Genomic DNA, 17,792 nt, shown 5'->3' on the forward strand with positions numbered 1-17,792 from the left:
TATTTATTAGTAATAAAAATATAGAAGGAATTCAGTTTTCCTTTTATCCCCAATTTTTTGCTTTTAAAAGACCATTTACTAACATCCTACTGTAGATATTTCGAGAGACAGATGAAAATAATAATAATAAAGATTATTATAGCCAAATCATCCAGTTAGCCAGGAGTTTGATGACTGGATATTTCAGAGTCTACTGCGGGTTTTAAATATTTTGTTAGCAAATGAATTCATCTGTATGATGATAGACTTACATGTTTTATAGCTGAAAACCTAAGGAGTGACGATAGTACATGTGACATTCTTAACAGTTAAAAACTGAGTAAGTCCTGTTCATTAGGTAGGTACCATGTGGAACAAGTTTTCACCTCATCAATTCATTTTGTTTTCAGAGAAACAGACTAATGATAGATTAATGGGAACATTTTATCAGGTTAGCAGTAACTATTTCAAAGGTTTTGAAAAGTATGCTAATAATTAACAATATCTTATATTAAAAGGGTCCAACACTAAGTTGGGACATTAGGTCCTAAGGCCAACTCCCTATTCTAAAAACTCACAGGTCCAAGGAGTACATGTTATTTATTGAGAGTTCTTTCTGAGCACTGCACTGCCAACTTCTAAAGCAACCACCTAAAACTTCACTCCATAATGAGGAAAAAGTTTTCATCCTCTTTTTGGTAGTTTTAGCTTTATTTTGAAAAAGTAACGTGTGCTATCATCAACTTTGGGCAGATACAAAGGAAATCATTTAACCTGGTTTTATTTAACTATATTGCCTTATATGGGTTATTCTATATACTATTTAATTCATAGACAGAGACTGGAAAAGGAAAAGGAAACCTGAGGAACTCTGAAATATGGCAATTATTCCACAGCGATATGTCTATGCAAAAGATTAGCCGTAATGTTAAAAAAGTAGATTAGAGCACAAATGCACAATCACCTGGAATCTTGGAAAAGTTTTTCTTTAGTATACATGGTTTCATAAAATTAAAGTTATTTAAGAGAATGAAGGGTCTTGGGAAAAAAATGTCAATTTTTGAAGGCTTTAAGAATCGATTAAATTGAGAAATTAACGTGGCTGACTTTCAGGCCTACTTAATTAATTATTTTAAATGACTAATTATGGTTAGGTTTAAAATACAGCAGTGCAAATTAAAAATTCAAATATGTAACAAAGCTCTCTCTTCAGTTCTTATTTAAAAAAAGATAAAACTAGGTACATAAAATTATATTATTACAGGAACTGTAACTATCCTCAGAGATTACTTTTTTTAATATAGAAAGGTAACACGCTTTTAGCCACACAGCTAATATGAAAAAGAACTAGAACACATATAACAAGTGATTTTTCTGCCAATAAAGACAAAAGACTATTTGTTGCAAAGTATTATTTTGTGCAAAAATTAAAGAGAGTAGAGAGTAGAAAATTGAAGAGAGTAGAAAAGATGACTCATTAGCAGTATCCACTGTTTGTTAGGAACTGAATTTTGCCCCCAAAACCTATGTCACTATCAGCAATGGGAGTGGTGACAACTGGTGACATAAAAATAAACATTTTACATTACTGTGAAATAATGCCAGATCATTTCAATATAATGAAAAGCAAAAATTTACTTTTTAATTTTTTTATTATTTTTCCATCTAAAATGGCAAAGAGAACATTTACTTTTGATCACTTAACAAGGACACACCCAGGAAATTTGATTTTCTCAACATTAGGAGGATGAGGGGAGTACAGATGGAAAAACAAAAGATAAAACACAAAAGGAGTACATAAAACATTGTTTAGTACAAATAATGAAAAATGACTTCATGACATTTTCCAATAAAAGTTATTTTTACAGATTTTGCAATGCTGTGAAAACCAGGTATATTGAAAGGGGTTATTTATAGGTTAAAAATAAAGCCATTGATGAGTGATAATCAGTTTTAACGGAGTTCACGCAATTATCTTAGCTGGAAAGCTACTGTCCCAAGTGACAAAATTTATGTTCTGACACATGATTACATATTAAATCATTTTGTAAAAGAAATGATTTTGTATGTGGGACTGACAGCTCTTGAGAAAGTGCTATACAAACAAGGTTATAGAAATGTTGAAGTGATAATCTTAAAATACCATACAAAAATGTGTAAACAAAAGGATGGTTTAGAGTTGCAGGGCATTATAAAATATGTAATTTTAGTTAAGACTAATAATAATATTTTTGTGCACTTTAAAAATGGTTAGTGTAATCTTGTAAGTTCAAAGCTGGGTTCTCAGTGAGCAGCAAAAGGTGTTAGATGCGTCACCACACTTCACAGGACCTCCCGAATGACTGCAGATGTGCTGTGTACCTTCTTAAGGGGCTTTGGCTGACCTTATGAGAGCAGGAGCTCACCATGCTTATGGGTGACTATATCAAAAAGATCTGCAATAAGGCTCACCTGGGAGATGCTCTAGCATTCAAATTCCTATACTCCTCTTTTATCTACGCTGTCAGATGAAAACTGCTTACTGCTTTTAAAAGATATAATAAACAATATAAATTCTGATAGTAAAGCACTATAAAAATTAGGTATGGTATTTTTGGCACAAAGCACTTTTTAAACCCAAGCTCATTTTGCAAAATATATGTCTAGAGTTTATCATTTGAAAATAAAAACATATACACAATATGTAAATGGTTTTATAAGTGAATTAGAATGTACATTTTCTTAAATACTGCACATACCTTCAGCTTACTCCAGTACCAGACATCTGCATGCACACCCCACATTCTACATTACACAGATATTGCACAAGTTTCAATGCCAAAATACGAATGCAGTCTGGCAAGATTTAGGGTTTACCTTTCAGTATTATTTTGTGAAAGTATTCAGATTCAATACTATTTCGCAGAAAAGCTACATGACCAATTTCAGGAAAAGAATGCTTGCTATCTTTCCTTGATCCACAGTATTAAAATCTGTAACAACATATTTAGGCATTTCATTTATGTTTCAGCATTTAAAATTCCGCAAAACCTGTGTTTGAAATTTCTTATAGCATTCCTTTACAAACAGGAGAAGCTTCGTCTAATGTAAAAAAAATTAAAGGAGTCCACAGGGCAATAATTTTTCCACCAGAGGTCTCACTCTACATTCTGAAAAGCACTGCAGAGCAATATTTAAGTCTGTCACTTTCAGAGAGCCATTAGGAGCAAAGTCTGCTGAAAACCTTGTAACATACCATGACAGCTGGATGGGTTTCTTAATGAATTGCACAATGTAATTCAATTGTTTTCCTCCCAAAACATCTTAGGGTATGCTACAGCTGCTAAAAGGATTTCTGTTTTTCTTGGTCCTTTGTTTGTTGGGTCTAAGATTGATGACATCTCCACCATTGAGGGTACTTGAATTCTGACCTGAGTGACTTCCACCAGATGTATTAAAGACACCTGTATAAATTGAGGGAAAAGAGTGATTGCCACTGACACGCCTGAGTTACCTGTTGCATCCAGCTTATTAGTAAAATCAGTAATATTTTCAAGTATTTACAGTTTCTCTAAAATTGTAGTAAAATCCAACAAAATTTAGCATCTTAACCATTTTTAGGCATACGGTTCAGTGGTATTAAATACATTTGTAATGTTGTGGAACAATCACCCCCGTCCATCTCCATAACTCTTTTCATCTTTAAAACTGAAACTCATACCCATTAAACAGTAACTAACTCCCCATTCCCCCTCCCTGCAGACCTTAGCAACCACCATTCTATCTTCTGTCTCTTATGATTTTAACTACTCTACCTTATATAAATGGAATAATAGTGTCTTTTTGGGACTGACTTATTTCATTTAGCATAATGTCTTCAAGGTTCATCCAACGTAGAACACTGAAGCATTTCCTTCCTTTTTAAGGGTGAATAATATTCCATTGTATGTATATACCACATTTTGCTTATCCTTTCATACATCAATGGACACAGATTTATGATTTTAAAGCTCTTGTTTTAGTTTTACTTTTAGTAGCTAATACGCATGGTACAAAGTTCCAAGGCTATAAAAGAGGTCACATTAGGGCTCTTTTTTACCCAGATTTTCACCCCTTGCCAGTATTCCCACCCCTAAGGTACGCATGTTATTACTTTTCCTACTTATCCTTCCAGATATAGTTTATGCATATATAAGCTAAAATGCATATATATTCTCTTTTCTACCTAAGTTGTGGCATATTCTACACAATGTTCTGCATCTTTTGACTTAACAATTTATCTTTGACGTTTGGAATCAGCAAATACGATAATTTTTATTTATTTATTTTTTGAAGACAGAGTCTCGCTCTGTCGCCAGGCTGGAGTGCAGTTGCGTGATTTTGGCTCACCGCAACTTCCGCCTCTTGGAGTCAATTGATTCTCCTGCCTCAGCCTCCCGAGTAGCTGGGACTACAGCCGCCTGCCGCCACGCCCAGCTAATTTTTTATATTTTAGTAGAGACGGGCTTTCACCGTGTTGCCCAGGCTGGTCTCAAAGTCCTAAGCTCAGGCAATCCACCTGCCTGGGATTAGAGGTGTGCTAGGATTACAGGCATGAGCCACCACACCTGGCAACTACGGTAATTTTAATAACTTACTAACTTCACATCATATCACTTCCTCAAGAATACCTTTTAGTTAACAACAGTAACAACAGTATTTCTGAGTTGTGTGTGTGTGTGTGTGTGTGTGTGTTTTAAGAGATAGGGTCTTGCTCTGTCACCAGGCTGGAGTGCAGTGGTACAATCATAGCTCATTGCAGCCTTTAACTCCTGGGCTCCAGCAGTCCTGCCTCAGCCTCCTGAGTAACTGGGACTACAGGCACAGGAATGCCATCAGCTAATTTTTCTTTTTTTTTAAAGAGACAGGATATTGCTATGTTGTCTAAGTTGGTCTCAAACTGTCGGCCTCAAGCAATCCTCCTGCTTCAACCTCCCAAATAGCTGGGATTACAGGCACAAGCAACCACACCCAGCTATTTGTGAGATTCTGTGTTAATACTAGTAAGATACGTTTTTCCTACTTATACTAAACCAGTAAAAAAGTGGCCCACAGATAAAAGTGATGAGTAGCTAAAAGATAAAGAACTTTATAGTTTCCATTTTGAACTGTGCTATTCACAAAATGTAATCTCCAATTTATGATATAGCATCCATGACACACAAAATTCTGGGCCAGAGATACTGTCAGAGATACAAAGGTGACTAAGACCAGTTCTCGCCCACAAGAAGTTTACAATGTAATAAGACAAGACAGTAAACAAGTAATGCCATATGACATTATATGTTAAGTGTCATAAAAGAGACACAAAATCTTACAGAAGTTTCAAAGGAAGGACAGATTGCATCTGATACATAAGAAAGGAAAAACTACATGAAGAAGGTAGAACTGGACACTTGGCAGTGCCCTGGGCTTAGATGTCTATTCTTTTAGAAGATGGAGGCTGGGCAGTGGCTCACACCTATAATCCCAACCCTTTGGGAAGCCGAGACAGGAGGATCACTTGAGCCCAGGAGTTCAAGACCAGCCTGGACAACACAGTGAGACTCTGTTTCTTTAAAAAAGAAAGAAAAAGAGTATGGAGGATGTGTCTTCAGGCAGGCAGATACACAACTGAAAACTTTCTAGAAAGGCCTTGAGGAATGAATTGTTCTTCGACAGAAGATGGGAAAGAGGTCATTCTCAATAGAAGAAAAAAAATGACCAAAAGTGAAGAAGAAAGCAAGCATGGGGCATACTCAGGAAAGATCAAGACCTCTGAGAGAACCAGTAAATGGGTTACATAGATGTAATGGTGTGGCAGGAGGCTACACAGAAGGAAGGGCAAAACCACCTTTAAATGTTGGATTGAAGAGAATCTGCATTTACTTTGTTCCACAATGAGTCTTATTAAAGCTTTAATCAGTAGATATGAAGAAGACAAGAGGGGAGCCAAGGAGACCACACCAGGTAGAGGCTTATTATAAGTGTCTTGTGTTCACAAAGCATTTGAGGTCTCTGATGGCAAGAAATTTTGCAATGAAAATGGCAAAGGCAGAAAAATAAAAAAAGCCAGAATCCAGGAAAAATCTAAGTTAAAACAGGTCCAGAAAATAATGTGTTTGTTTCTACATATGTAGTGAAGGGGGACGGAATACAGATATGAAGTCCTTAAGAGATTATACAAGTATCAAGATTTAGAACCAGCAACTTTGGCTCTCATTTTCCTGGAATCCAAAACAAGAAGAGAGACATCTGGTCAGGCAGTTATTGTGAAAGAGAACACAACACACTTGTTCTTCAGAGAATGCTAAAGTTTTGCTGGCATTTAACATAAGAAAAAGCAAAATCAGTAATGGGTAATAAGCAAGATAGTAAGAAAGGGAAAAGGTAAGAGCCAGTGTAAGTACAGATTCAGAAGAATAACTGTTATAAAGTTCCTTTATATAAAGGACAGATCTTTACAAAAAGTCTTTATCTCTGCTGTGTTTAATCTATCAAATGGATTTATAAAATTCAATGGCAAAAAAACCTCCATTAACACAATATACCTTTTAACAAGAGACCTGATACTTAAATCACTGACTTAATAGTTTAATAATCACTTTTAAATCACATTTCTGAAAGAAATGAGCATATTATATGTGTTTTTTAACTTTACCAAGTAAACATGGGCTAAAATTTCCTATGTACTTACCAATCTTGTTACTACTTGAATGTGTTAGTTCTGGATCCTCAGCTATTTGTTGTTTGAGTTTCTGAAGGTATTTTTCAGCCAAATACTTAAAAACTAGAATAAAAAGAAAACACCCAGAACCAGGTCAATGATTTATGCATGTAAATCTGTTATTTCACATCATTTATAATATTTATACTTACTAAACAAATTTAAAGTTACAATTAGGAGCATACAATCTAGTTAAAAATTCAGCTTTTAAAAATTATTTGGGCAGTATCTGAGTACAATGATAATATTAACAAATGTATAATGGTATTTTATTAGTAAATAAGTGAAATAATACTTGTAGTGATTGGCTCTTCTAAGTATCTGAATAGTGATTAATACTAAGCAACACTAAACAGACTCACTCTTGAAAAGATGTCTCCTTTATGTGAAGAAAAGTATCCAAAATAGACATCCAAGAGAATATCTAGTTGCAATCTAAATAAGTGGCAATTCTAGAATGAGAAAAATAACTTACCATCTTTCTCTAATTTCACTTTCTTAAACTAGGAAATACTATTAAATTAAATACTATTAAATAAACTAACTACCTAGTGGAATATCTACTATCATGGAGTTCTAAAACAACTGAGTTATTTTTAACAGGTATGCATCAAAACCACATATGCATATACTCAACATATATAGCTTACATTTTTCAAAGATAATAATAAAAATGGAAAACCTTACCAGGATGAAAAGTATTCAAGGGCATTAGTAAATAATTAAGCACTAACAAAAAGAAGTAGAAAGCCTTTAAATTCTACTTAATGTTAGGTGACAAAAAAATCTTGTTCTCATTAAAAATATAATTTCTAAACAACACAATTTTAAAAGCGCAAGAATAAAATTTCTTTTTGCAATCTATATCCTTTAAAGGTAATTTACCTTCATTCACATTTAGATCTTCTTTCACTGATGTTCTGTAGAATCTTAACTTTAACCTTTTTGCCAGTGCCTCAGCTTCCTCACTGCACATCAATTTAAAAAAAAATGCTTTACAAAGGTGCCTTCTGATAGCTTGTTTTTTAAATCACTTTTAATTACATTTACTGAATACAGTTTGGCAGGGAAGGGAGGGAAGGTGGATCAGATCTTTCAGAAAATTTTCATATTTCTTTTTAAAAGAGCTTGATATAAGTGCCCAGTTAAGTAAAATCAGTTGAAAGCTATGTTTTCATTTAGTGCCTGTACTGATTTTAGTTTTCACTACTCTTGAGAAATAAACACCAACTGTTATACCGTATGTGTACATAGAAGACTTTTCTATAAAGTCATTAATCTCTAGCCCTAAAATAAGAAAATATCACTTTTCTTTGTATAATATTTTAATTAATTTTATCTCTTCCTAAGACCTGTAGTTAATTACACTCTGAAAATCTTACAGTGAATTACTTATTTTATTCTTACTGGCCATGAAACAATTTTGCTGCCTAAAGCCAAAGTCAGTGTATTAATGACTACATCTCCAAATTGTACTCCTAATTTTAGTTTTATCAGGATTCCTGGTTGTGGACTCCTGATATTAATGTCATTAGAGACTGTTGTAACCATGCTCCATAGGCTCCCGCTATTTCTCTGGCTTCTGGTCTTCAGCCCCTTGTGTAGTCTCCTCCCGCACTGTAATCAAGGTTGGTCTGGGTGTCCACTAATATGCAATACAAGGGACAGTATAAGACTGGGTCATAAGAAACACTGTGGCTTCTGTCTTGCTCTCTCTTGGATCACCCACTCTGGGAGAAATAGCTGCCGTGTTGTGAGAATAGGAGAGGACCATCTGACAAGGAACTAAGGCTTCCTGCCAAGTGAATAAGCCATCAAAGAAATGGATGGTCCAGCACCAGTGTAGCCTTTCCGTGAGAACAGGCCTAGCCAACATCTCAACTGCAGCTTCATGAAAAACCACCAGCTAAGCCATTCTCAAACTCCTGACCTACAGAAACTGATATAATAGATGTTTGTTGTTTTAAGACACTAAGTTTTGGGCTAATTTGTTATATAGCAACAGATAACATAAGAAGACTTAAAAAGCAGGTAAAAACCAAGCAAATATTTTCAAAACTAGCAAAAATAATAATGCAATAAGTAAATATTTATGAACAGAAATTATCTGTTCACAAATTTGAGCATAAGAGTTCTGAATATACAAAACAATATGAATCTGAACCCTTAATTAAAATTCATCAACATAGGATAGTTACTTATTCTGGGTATTACAAAATCTAGGGATGCTTTTCTTAACATTCTTACCATATTAAGGTTTGACTTAACATGAAGAATTAGATTTCTTGTGCAAAGACCTGAGATTAGAATTCTAAAAGAGCCTTCAAATTTTAATCCTTTAATTTTATCTACTTAGGAATCAGAATGAATTTTTTAACCCAAACCAATCACATAGAATAGCTCACAGAAATTTTAGGTAAATTAAAATATTTAAGTCATTAAAGCCTTCAAAATGAAAGTATAGAATTTTTCCTAGATCCTGTAAAACTATGCAAAAATTAAGATGTCTTAACTTTATAGAATTACTGTCCCTCCTTCCCCAAAAGTAGCCATCTTACTTCTTTATACAAGAATCATCCAGAAGATCAATCTTGTTTTGCACAAGTACAGTTGGTATATCTCCCACTTCGGCTACTACTTTCTCTCTCCAACTGGAAACTGCTTCAAAAGATTCCCTATCTGTGGTAGAGAACACGAGCACACAAGCCTGGGCTCCTGTAAGTTCACAATCAATCAATCAATCAATCAATCAAGGTATTTACATTAACATATTACATTTACATTAAGAAAACAATCTCATGAAGAATGGGGGCAACTTTTATCCATTCAAAACAACTTTTATGTAAATAAATGTTGAACTCATCTTTGTACTACTCTTCTTTACTTTTCAACATATAAATTCTATTTTCATTTTTACCAAAAACAGTGGTTCTCAAATGTGTTCAACTGTCAAAGCACCTCAAAACCATACACATTCTTTTTGGAATACCATAAAATACTGATTTAATTCCATTATAAAAGCTAGAGAGAATGGTAAACTAAAATTACAGGCTGTTGCCAAATTCTTGTTAATTTGCTTCTTAATTTCTTTCAGCGTAGATTTAAGAAAAATGTCATTTGCTTAATTTCTTTCAGCGCAGATTTAAGAAAAATTTATGAGAAAAAAAATCATAATTTGTTCATTCTATTCACTTTTTAAATAAATTGTATTATTTTATTTCAGTAGAATACCAGTGATCCTAAGGAACATAATTTGAAAGCCAATGCCAAGAGTATATATATATATAATAGAGGGGTTGGGGGAAACTTAGTTTTACCCTGTTTAACTGCATAATTTTACCCACCCATATTGTATCCATTGACAATATTTTAACCATCAACTGCCATTTTAGGCTGATAATATCAAAGACTAAAATAAGCAGAAACCTCTTAGAAGAAGCAGTTTTATAAATTATTAGCTATTGATTCAGGTAGCATGGTGATAAAAGCAGGCATGTAAGCAACAAGAGAAAATCATCCTGGGGGTCAAGAGGATTTCCTGAAATCAAGGCATGTTTTCTTACCATTACTCCTTCCTTACACATCCCTCTGGTATAAGAGTTTTCTACTAAGACTCAAGATATGTCTGGGCTATCTAAGACACTCTAGAGCCAAAACTAGTCTGTATATCTATATATCACTGGGGGAATACTGTAGAAAGCAAAAGACCACAGAAAGAAAACAGCAGTTTGCTATTACTGTAAAAACAGAAGGTTCATTTGGAAAATCTTCCCTACCCTAAAAACAGGTTTTTTGTTTTCTGGTTTTCTTGAGACAAGGTCTCACTCTGTTGCCCAAACTGGAGTGCAGTGGCATGATCATGGCTCGCTGCAGCCTCGACCTCCTGGACTCAATCAATCCTCCCACCTAGTAACTGGGACTTACAGGAGGAGCTAATTACATCATGCACAGCTAATTCTTTGTTTTTTTGTTTTGTTTTGTTTTGTTTTTGTTTGTTTTGTAGAGATGGGTCTCCCAATGTTGCCCAGGCTGGTCTCAAACTCCTGGGCTCCAGCAATCTGCCTGCCTCAGCCTCCCAAAGTGCTGGGATTACAGGTGTGAGTGACTGTGCCTGGCCTAAAAACAGGTTTTAATCCAAATAATAAATGAATAATGCAAAATACAGAAAGAGAGAGACAAAGACACCCTGAGACCTTCTCAGAATTTAAGGGAAAATAAAACTGAAGAGATCACATTAGTATACTGATAAATAAACTTATATTTACTTGAGCTGTAATATTTACCTCAACTACAAATAAAAAAAATTATGTAATCATATTTTAAGAAACTGTGGATCATGAGGTCAGGAGATCGAGACCATCCTGGCTAACACGGTGAAACCCCGTCTCTACTAAAAATACAAAAAATTAGCTGGGTGTGGTGGCGGGTGCCTGTAGTCCCAGCTACTTGGGAGGCTGAGGCAGGAGAATGGCATGAACCCGGGAGGTGGAGCTTGCAGTGAGCCAAGATCGCGCCACTGCAAGACCAGCCTGGGCAACATGGCAAAACCCCATCTCTACAAAAAATACAAAAATCAGCCAGGCGTGGTGGCACACACCTGTAGTCCCAGCTACTCAGGTGACTGAGGTGGGAGGATTGCTTGAGCCTGGAAGGTTGAGGCTGCAGTGAGCTGTGATTGTGCCACCGCACTCCAGCATGGGCAAAAGGGTGAGACTCTGTCTAAAAAAAAAAAAAAAAATTTGTTCTTTATCATAAAACTCAATGAATTACCTTTAAGCCTACAGCTTTATGTCCAGCTGTCATTTAAATTTGAGGGCACAATAGGGTATTTCCAAGTGTTCAAGGTCTCAGACACTTAACCAAAAAAACCTCTTAGAGGAAGCATATATGATGGAAAAAAAACCCCAAACAGATAATGCCAGAGATATGGGCAGTAAGAATGATTAAGAAAAGCTCAACATTATTTAAAAAATCAAAGACCAAAAGAAAGTATGTCCATAACAACCCCAAGATTATTTAGCAGGGGACAGAATGGGTACAGACCAGAGAAATGTGGGAATGTGCCAAAGTGCTTGTGTGAAGAAAGGGAAGATGTTTACATAATCAGGGAGGTAAATAAACAAACCCTGCAGCAGAGGCCTGTGGCTGCATGCATGTCTCCTCAACCGGGCTTCAGCGCAGCTGTGGAGAACAGTTCCTGTGCCAGTTGCTCCTGCCTATGCTGCAGGGGGCTCTGCTGTTCTGCTGGGGGCTGTTCTGATGCATCCCCCAAGGGGGAAGTGATGCCTCTGGGTGGCGGGGGGGTGGAATGAACACCTTAGCCTCCCTTTGGTGGGCTCCTGAGGCCTCTCTTCATGGTTCCTCAGGGAGACTGAGCCCCAGTGGCCCACAGTGATACTTAGAACCCTTTACTGGTTTTTCTCCCTTCCTTGCCTCATTCTCCCTAGTCTTTCACTCTACTTCCTGGGATCATGTCCCAAATAAACGAGCCCCACCCATGTGGCGCAGTGGGAGGGCACACAGAGGCTTAAACTAAGACAGTAAATGCCTTAAGTTACAGGCAATCACCTTAAGAATAAGAGAATGTATGACTATTAAACCACAGGAGAAAAATGGATTTCTGCAGTATAAAGAACAAAATCAAAAAACAAGAACTGCAGGAAATAAAAAATCTGAAATAAGATCGCAAAAATAAGTCCTAAGAAGATAAATTACAATCTATAGAAAGAATGGTACACAAATCTCCAAAGCAGGACGGTTCACCTGATACCAAGCCTTTATATCAAATGCTGCACCACCTTGTCTGATTTAACCTAAAAATATTACTAAAATGGAAAAAAAATCAACTGGATTACTTTTTATGGATTACTTTTACGGTTATAATAATTCTGACAAATGTTGGACAACCACTTGTTTCCATTTCCCCTAACTGAATATCATCTTCCATCTAGACAGATAAAATACTTTGTCAAACTGTGATTCATCATGGTTCTTTTATGTTTGGAAAAGTCCTAATGACCGGAAAGCCCTTTCTAATATTTAGTTTAAAAAGCTCAAAAGATGACCCCTCACCCTCCACCCTTTTTTAAAAAAAAAACTTTGACTGAGGTACCAATAAAGCATGTAACAAATACAAGATTCCAAGATTTATGAGACAGATCATTATTTGCAGAATTTAGAAAGCAAATGGCTGATCCTGCTGCACAACTCTGAACTCCCTCAAGCACTTCAAGAATTTTTTTTTTTTTTTTTTTTTTTTTATATGAGATGGGGGTTGGAAAGGAAAAGGATCTGTAAAGAATTTCTTGGCCGGGTGCGGTGGCTCATGCCTGTAATCCCAGCACTTTTGGAGGCTGAGGTGGGCGGATCACGAGGTCAGGAGTTCAAAACAAGCCTGGCCAACATAGTGAAACCTTGTCTCTACTAAAAATACAAAAATTAGCTGGGTGTGGTGGTGGGCACCTGTAGTCCCAGCTACTTGGGAGGCTGAGGCAGGAGAATCGCTTGAACCCGGGAGGAGGAGGTTGCAATGAGCTGAGACCATGCCATCGCACTCCAGCTTGGGTGACAGAGTGAGACTCCGTCTCAAAAAAAAAAAAAAAAAAGAATTTTTTTAGAGGAAGTACTGTACTCCAAACCCTTTCTCCTGCAAAAAGGTGCAGTAGGATGGATGAGGGTGCTATCACCACCTCCTTCATCTCAAACCTTAAAGAATGGATGCTGACAAGACCAATTTAGGAAGCTGTTACGTATTTCCAGCAACTGGCAGACATTAGAGACTAGTGATGCCTTGATTCAAGCCTGAGAAAAATGCAATGGGTGAGAGTGAGAGTGAAAAATCAAAACCAGCAGACAAAAAGCAGAGAGCTACATTGGGAAGGAACTATGCCTCCCCCAATGGCAGGGCAAAGAATGCACATGAATTTCATAGGGGCAGAGATGAACCACATCTAAGAGATACCAGTAATGGGGCTCTGGACATGCTAAACTAAAATATGGCACCTTGACGTACTGAATATTTTAAGCTGAAGGAATCTGAGAAAACAGCAGAAGCAGGAGAGTCACTTTGATCTCCCCCAGCCCCTTCTCCTCTGAAGCAGGTCCTAAAATTCAGGAAGGATTTTCTTTCTCTTTTTTTTTTTTTTTTTTTTGAGATGGAGTCTTGCTCTGTCGCCCAGGCTGGAGTGCAGTGGCATGATCTTGGCTCACGGCAGCCTCTGCCTCCCGGATTCAAGCAATTCTCCTGCCTCAGCCTCAGTAGCTGAGATTACAGGCGCCCACCACCATGCCCATCTAATTTTTCTATACTTTTAGCAGAGATGGGGTTTTGCCATGTTGGCCAGGCTGGTCTTGAACTCCTGACCTCAGGTGATCCGCCCATCTTGGCCTCCCAAAGGAAGGATTTTCTGACCCTCACCTGAAGGAGGTCATAAGCCCCTCAGGTGAGAGGTGACCTCCATATACCCAGAGGAAAGGAGAATCCTCATTTCTGAAGAGAGAGGGACACCAAAAGGAATCTGAATGAACCTCTGCTGATGAATCTTGCTAAGTTTCCTCCAGTTTACTGCTCTTAGCTCATATTTGTCCTATCACATTCTTCAACAACTTTGCACTCTTCCTCAAACCTGGTATAAAAACGTTCAGGTTTAACTGTTTATTTGGGTTTTCATTTCCTTATGAAGGTTTCTTTGTCACATAAAACTTATATTAAATAAATTCATAAGTTTTTCTCTTGTTAATCTGTCTTTTGTTAGAGACCCAATCAAGGACCAAAAAGAGTAGAAGGAAAAAGATATTTTTCCTCTCCTACAAACCAAAGTCACAGTAAAAAACTGTAACAAAAATCTATTTCATGTCGTCTGTATCTTTCTGTACTAACTAAAATCACTGGTTCCTACTGCCTGGAGTCAACTTTCTAAAAAGCTTTAGAGAAATCACTTGGGATCCCAGAGGCTTCCTAATCTGTGCTCTGTTGTAACCTATTTACAAGAAGGTCTTGTTTCAACATCTCTCACTATACAATTAAGCCAGCATTCCAAGTCCATAATAATACCTTTGAGCAATGGCTTTGATATAATGGGTCTTTTAAATGAATTATAATAAAATTGTTCTTTTTAAAATTTTAATTTGTTGATTTTTATGCATCACTAATAACACATTTCTAGGATTTAAATCAGCAAGTCATAACTATACATGGCATAGTGCTTCTACCACTACATTTGTATCTTAATTCATTCTTTCTAGCCCTTACCTTCCCTTCTTACTTTTATTTCTATTTAATTTCATCACTATCTAAATCTGTACTAGCAGCAGATATTGTCTGATTGCCTAGGTGGCATCTCTCCCTAAAAACACCTTTCCCCCACTGTATAGTAGCCATATGGTTTAGGTAGACTAAACCTATTCTCTGCTGGAGGTGGGAGTTGTGGTGGCAAGGAGCACAATGTGATCCAAGTCAATTAATCACATTCCTCTCATTATTGCAATCAGGTCAAGGGTGGTCTAATCAGAGAAAAGCTCAGGACATCTGAACCACTGCTGTGGGAAGTAACCCTCTCTCCCCAAGGATGTAAACAAAGCATGTGGCTGTCATTGCTCCTGGTGATAATCTTGCAACCCAAAAGGAAATCAACATGAGGAGGTACCGGTACCACACAGGGAGGAGACAAAGCCAGGAGAATCAGTAAGGTTATAGGCTGAACAAACAACTAAAAGGGATGCTATTTCCAGACTTTTCTATCAAATCAGTAAGTCTCTGTAGTTTTAAGACAGTATGAAATTCCTTTTATTTGGCAGCAACCAAAAGCATTCTAATGGAGCCCCAAAGAGGTTTCCCAAAGGGAAAACATAAAATAATGTTCAATATACTGTTTTTCAATTTTATGTATAATTGCTGTTTTTTCTTTAATTCATATTGTATTGTGATAAATGTTTACTTTTACCATTTAGAAAAAGAAGAAGCTGAAACTGAGGACCTATCTCAGTATCTCACCCTCTTTGCCATTTTAATACAGTCAGCTAAAAAGTTAAATTACTAAGATAGGCTGTTTTTTTGTTTTTTTTTTTTGAGACAGAGTCTTGCTCTGTCACCCAGGCTGGAGTACAGTGGCATGATCTCGGCTCACTGCAGCCTCTGCCTCCTGGGTTCAAGCTATTCTCATGCCTCAGCCCCCCCAGTACTGAGATTACAGGTGTGCGCCACCACACCTGGCTAATTTTTGTATTTTTAGTAGAGACGTGGTTTCACCATATTGGCCAGGCTGGTCTCGAACTCCTGACCTCAGGTGACCTGCCGGCCGCAGCCTCCCAAAGTGCTGGGATTACAGGCGTGAGCCACTGCGCCCAGCCAGTTTTGCCTTTTTTTTTTTTTTTTTTTTTTTTTTTTTTTTTTTGAGACGGAGTCTCGCTCTGTCACCCAGGCTGGAGTGCAGTGGCGCGATCTCGGCTCACTGCAAGCTCTGCCTCCCGGGTTCACGCCATTCTCCTGCCTCAGCCTCCCGAGTAGCTGGGACTACAGGCGCCCGCTACCACGCCCGGCTAATTTTTTGTATTTTTAGTAGAGACGGGGTTTCACCGTGTTAGCCAGGATGGTCTCGATCTCCTGACCTCGTGATCCGCCCACCTCGGCCTCCCAAAGTGCTGGGATTACAGGCGTGAGCCACCGCGCCCGGCCTGCCTTTTTAAATTATAGAAACATAATGTCAAATATATTCTCTAAAAATAACCCTATTGGTTAAAAAGTAATAACTGCCACATCAAACTGTCAAAAGCTTAGAAAGGATTAGGCCAGCCTATCTGTTTCCTCAAAAAAAAGAACAGACATTTCATGCAGAGAATTTAGAAGACCAAGTTCACTAGATAAAAATAAAATAATGAAAATCTCAAGTAATCCTACTTCTTTCTGGTGTTTCCACATAGGTTTTATGTTTATTTTTTTCCTGAGTGTGTGGGGAAGGTAGTGGTAATAACCCCATTAAAAAATACAAATAACTTTTACTCAAGAATAAAACTGTACATTTAGGACCTGTTAATCAATACTGTCAAGGCTGATGAAATTCATAATTTGATACAAATATCATCTACTTGAATGACAGAGGGGTAGAAAAAACAATACCATCTACTCCAAGAACGGCTTGGGGTAGTAAAAACATAATTCTCAACCTTAGACCATGATACAGGTGCTCAGGATCCAAACTGGTAGCCACAGAGAATAACCAAAGCTACTGTGGACGGGAAGCCTTAAAGTACACAGTAAATAGAGTGGTAAGTAGTGGTGGCAAGAAACCAAAATATGTTTTAGAGCAGGCAGTGGAAGTCAAGTTTCCTTGGTACCAATTTAGAAAGGCAACTTCTTTGGTCATTTGTATGTTAGTACAATTATGAAACCTTAGTTGTCATTATTACAATAAATCCTACATTTTCAAAAGTGAAAAAAATAAGCTATATATTCAAAAGTTACATGAATTCACCCAATTTCTCAAGTATATCGATTTTATATAACTGGTATAAGTTTGTAAATAAGCAAGCTACTTCAATAAAATCAGTGGTAAATCCTGTCTAAAAGAAGAAATTATGTGTTTATATGATACTGTACCTAAAAGTTCATTAACACTGTCACTTGGAACTTTCATATATATATAGATTTCTTCAAGAGACATATACTGGTATACTGCTATTCAATGTATCTATTCTATTTTCAAGTACTGCTTCTCTGATAATCCAGGACACACAAACATAGGTTCCCTTTCAAGTTGGATAAAGTGACACATTAAAGAAGACTTCCATGAAGAAGTCAGAAGAATTTCCATTGTATACATAACTATTATTTCAGTTTCATTAAACTTGTATCTTTCAATACAGGATGTTTAAAGAGACTTTGAAAAAATAATTCATAACTGCTTCCATATCATCTGTTCTTTGGGACTGTTTAGTATTCAACTACTAGCATTCTACGTACTAAGATAGAATATATTTTAATTTTTATGATACCAAAGAGTAGATTTAAAAGCAGAAAACAAAAGGAGATTTAAGAAGTAAAAAAGATAATTAGCTTAAGGGAAACTTTTCAGATATATTTCTAAGCAATGTT

At 36.7% G+C, this 17,792-nt stretch overlaps 1 protein-coding gene across 6 annotated transcripts in view; it reads right to left on the reverse strand.

Annotated features, from left to right (window-relative positions):
* Positions 1-1,612: 1,612 nt before the first annotated feature.
* The window catches only part of RAB23 (RAB23, member RAS oncogene family), a 34,206-nt gene continuing 18,026 nt past the window's right edge, over positions 1,613-17,792 (reverse strand). For all 6 annotated transcript variants that reach the window (XM_054686805.2, XM_016955735.4, XM_016955736.4 and 3 more), the window contains exons 4-7: positions 9,262-9,418; positions 7,589-7,671; positions 6,674-6,766; positions 1,613-3,422 (exon numbers count right to left, since the gene is read on the reverse strand). In XM_054686805.2, the coding sequence (XP_054542780.1) occupies positions 3,283-3,422; positions 6,674-6,766; positions 7,589-7,671; positions 9,262-9,418 (473 nt within the window). In that variant the 3' untranslated portion in view covers positions 1,613-3,282. The remainder of the gene's footprint in view (positions 3,423-6,673; positions 6,767-7,588; positions 7,672-9,261; positions 9,419-17,792) is intronic.

Source organism: Pan troglodytes, chromosome 5, assembly GCF_028858775.2.
Source record: "Pan troglodytes isolate AG18354 chromosome 5, NHGRI_mPanTro3-v2.0_pri, whole genome shotgun sequence".
Lineage (NCBI taxonomy): Eukaryota > Metazoa > Chordata > Mammalia > Primates > Hominidae > Pan > Pan troglodytes.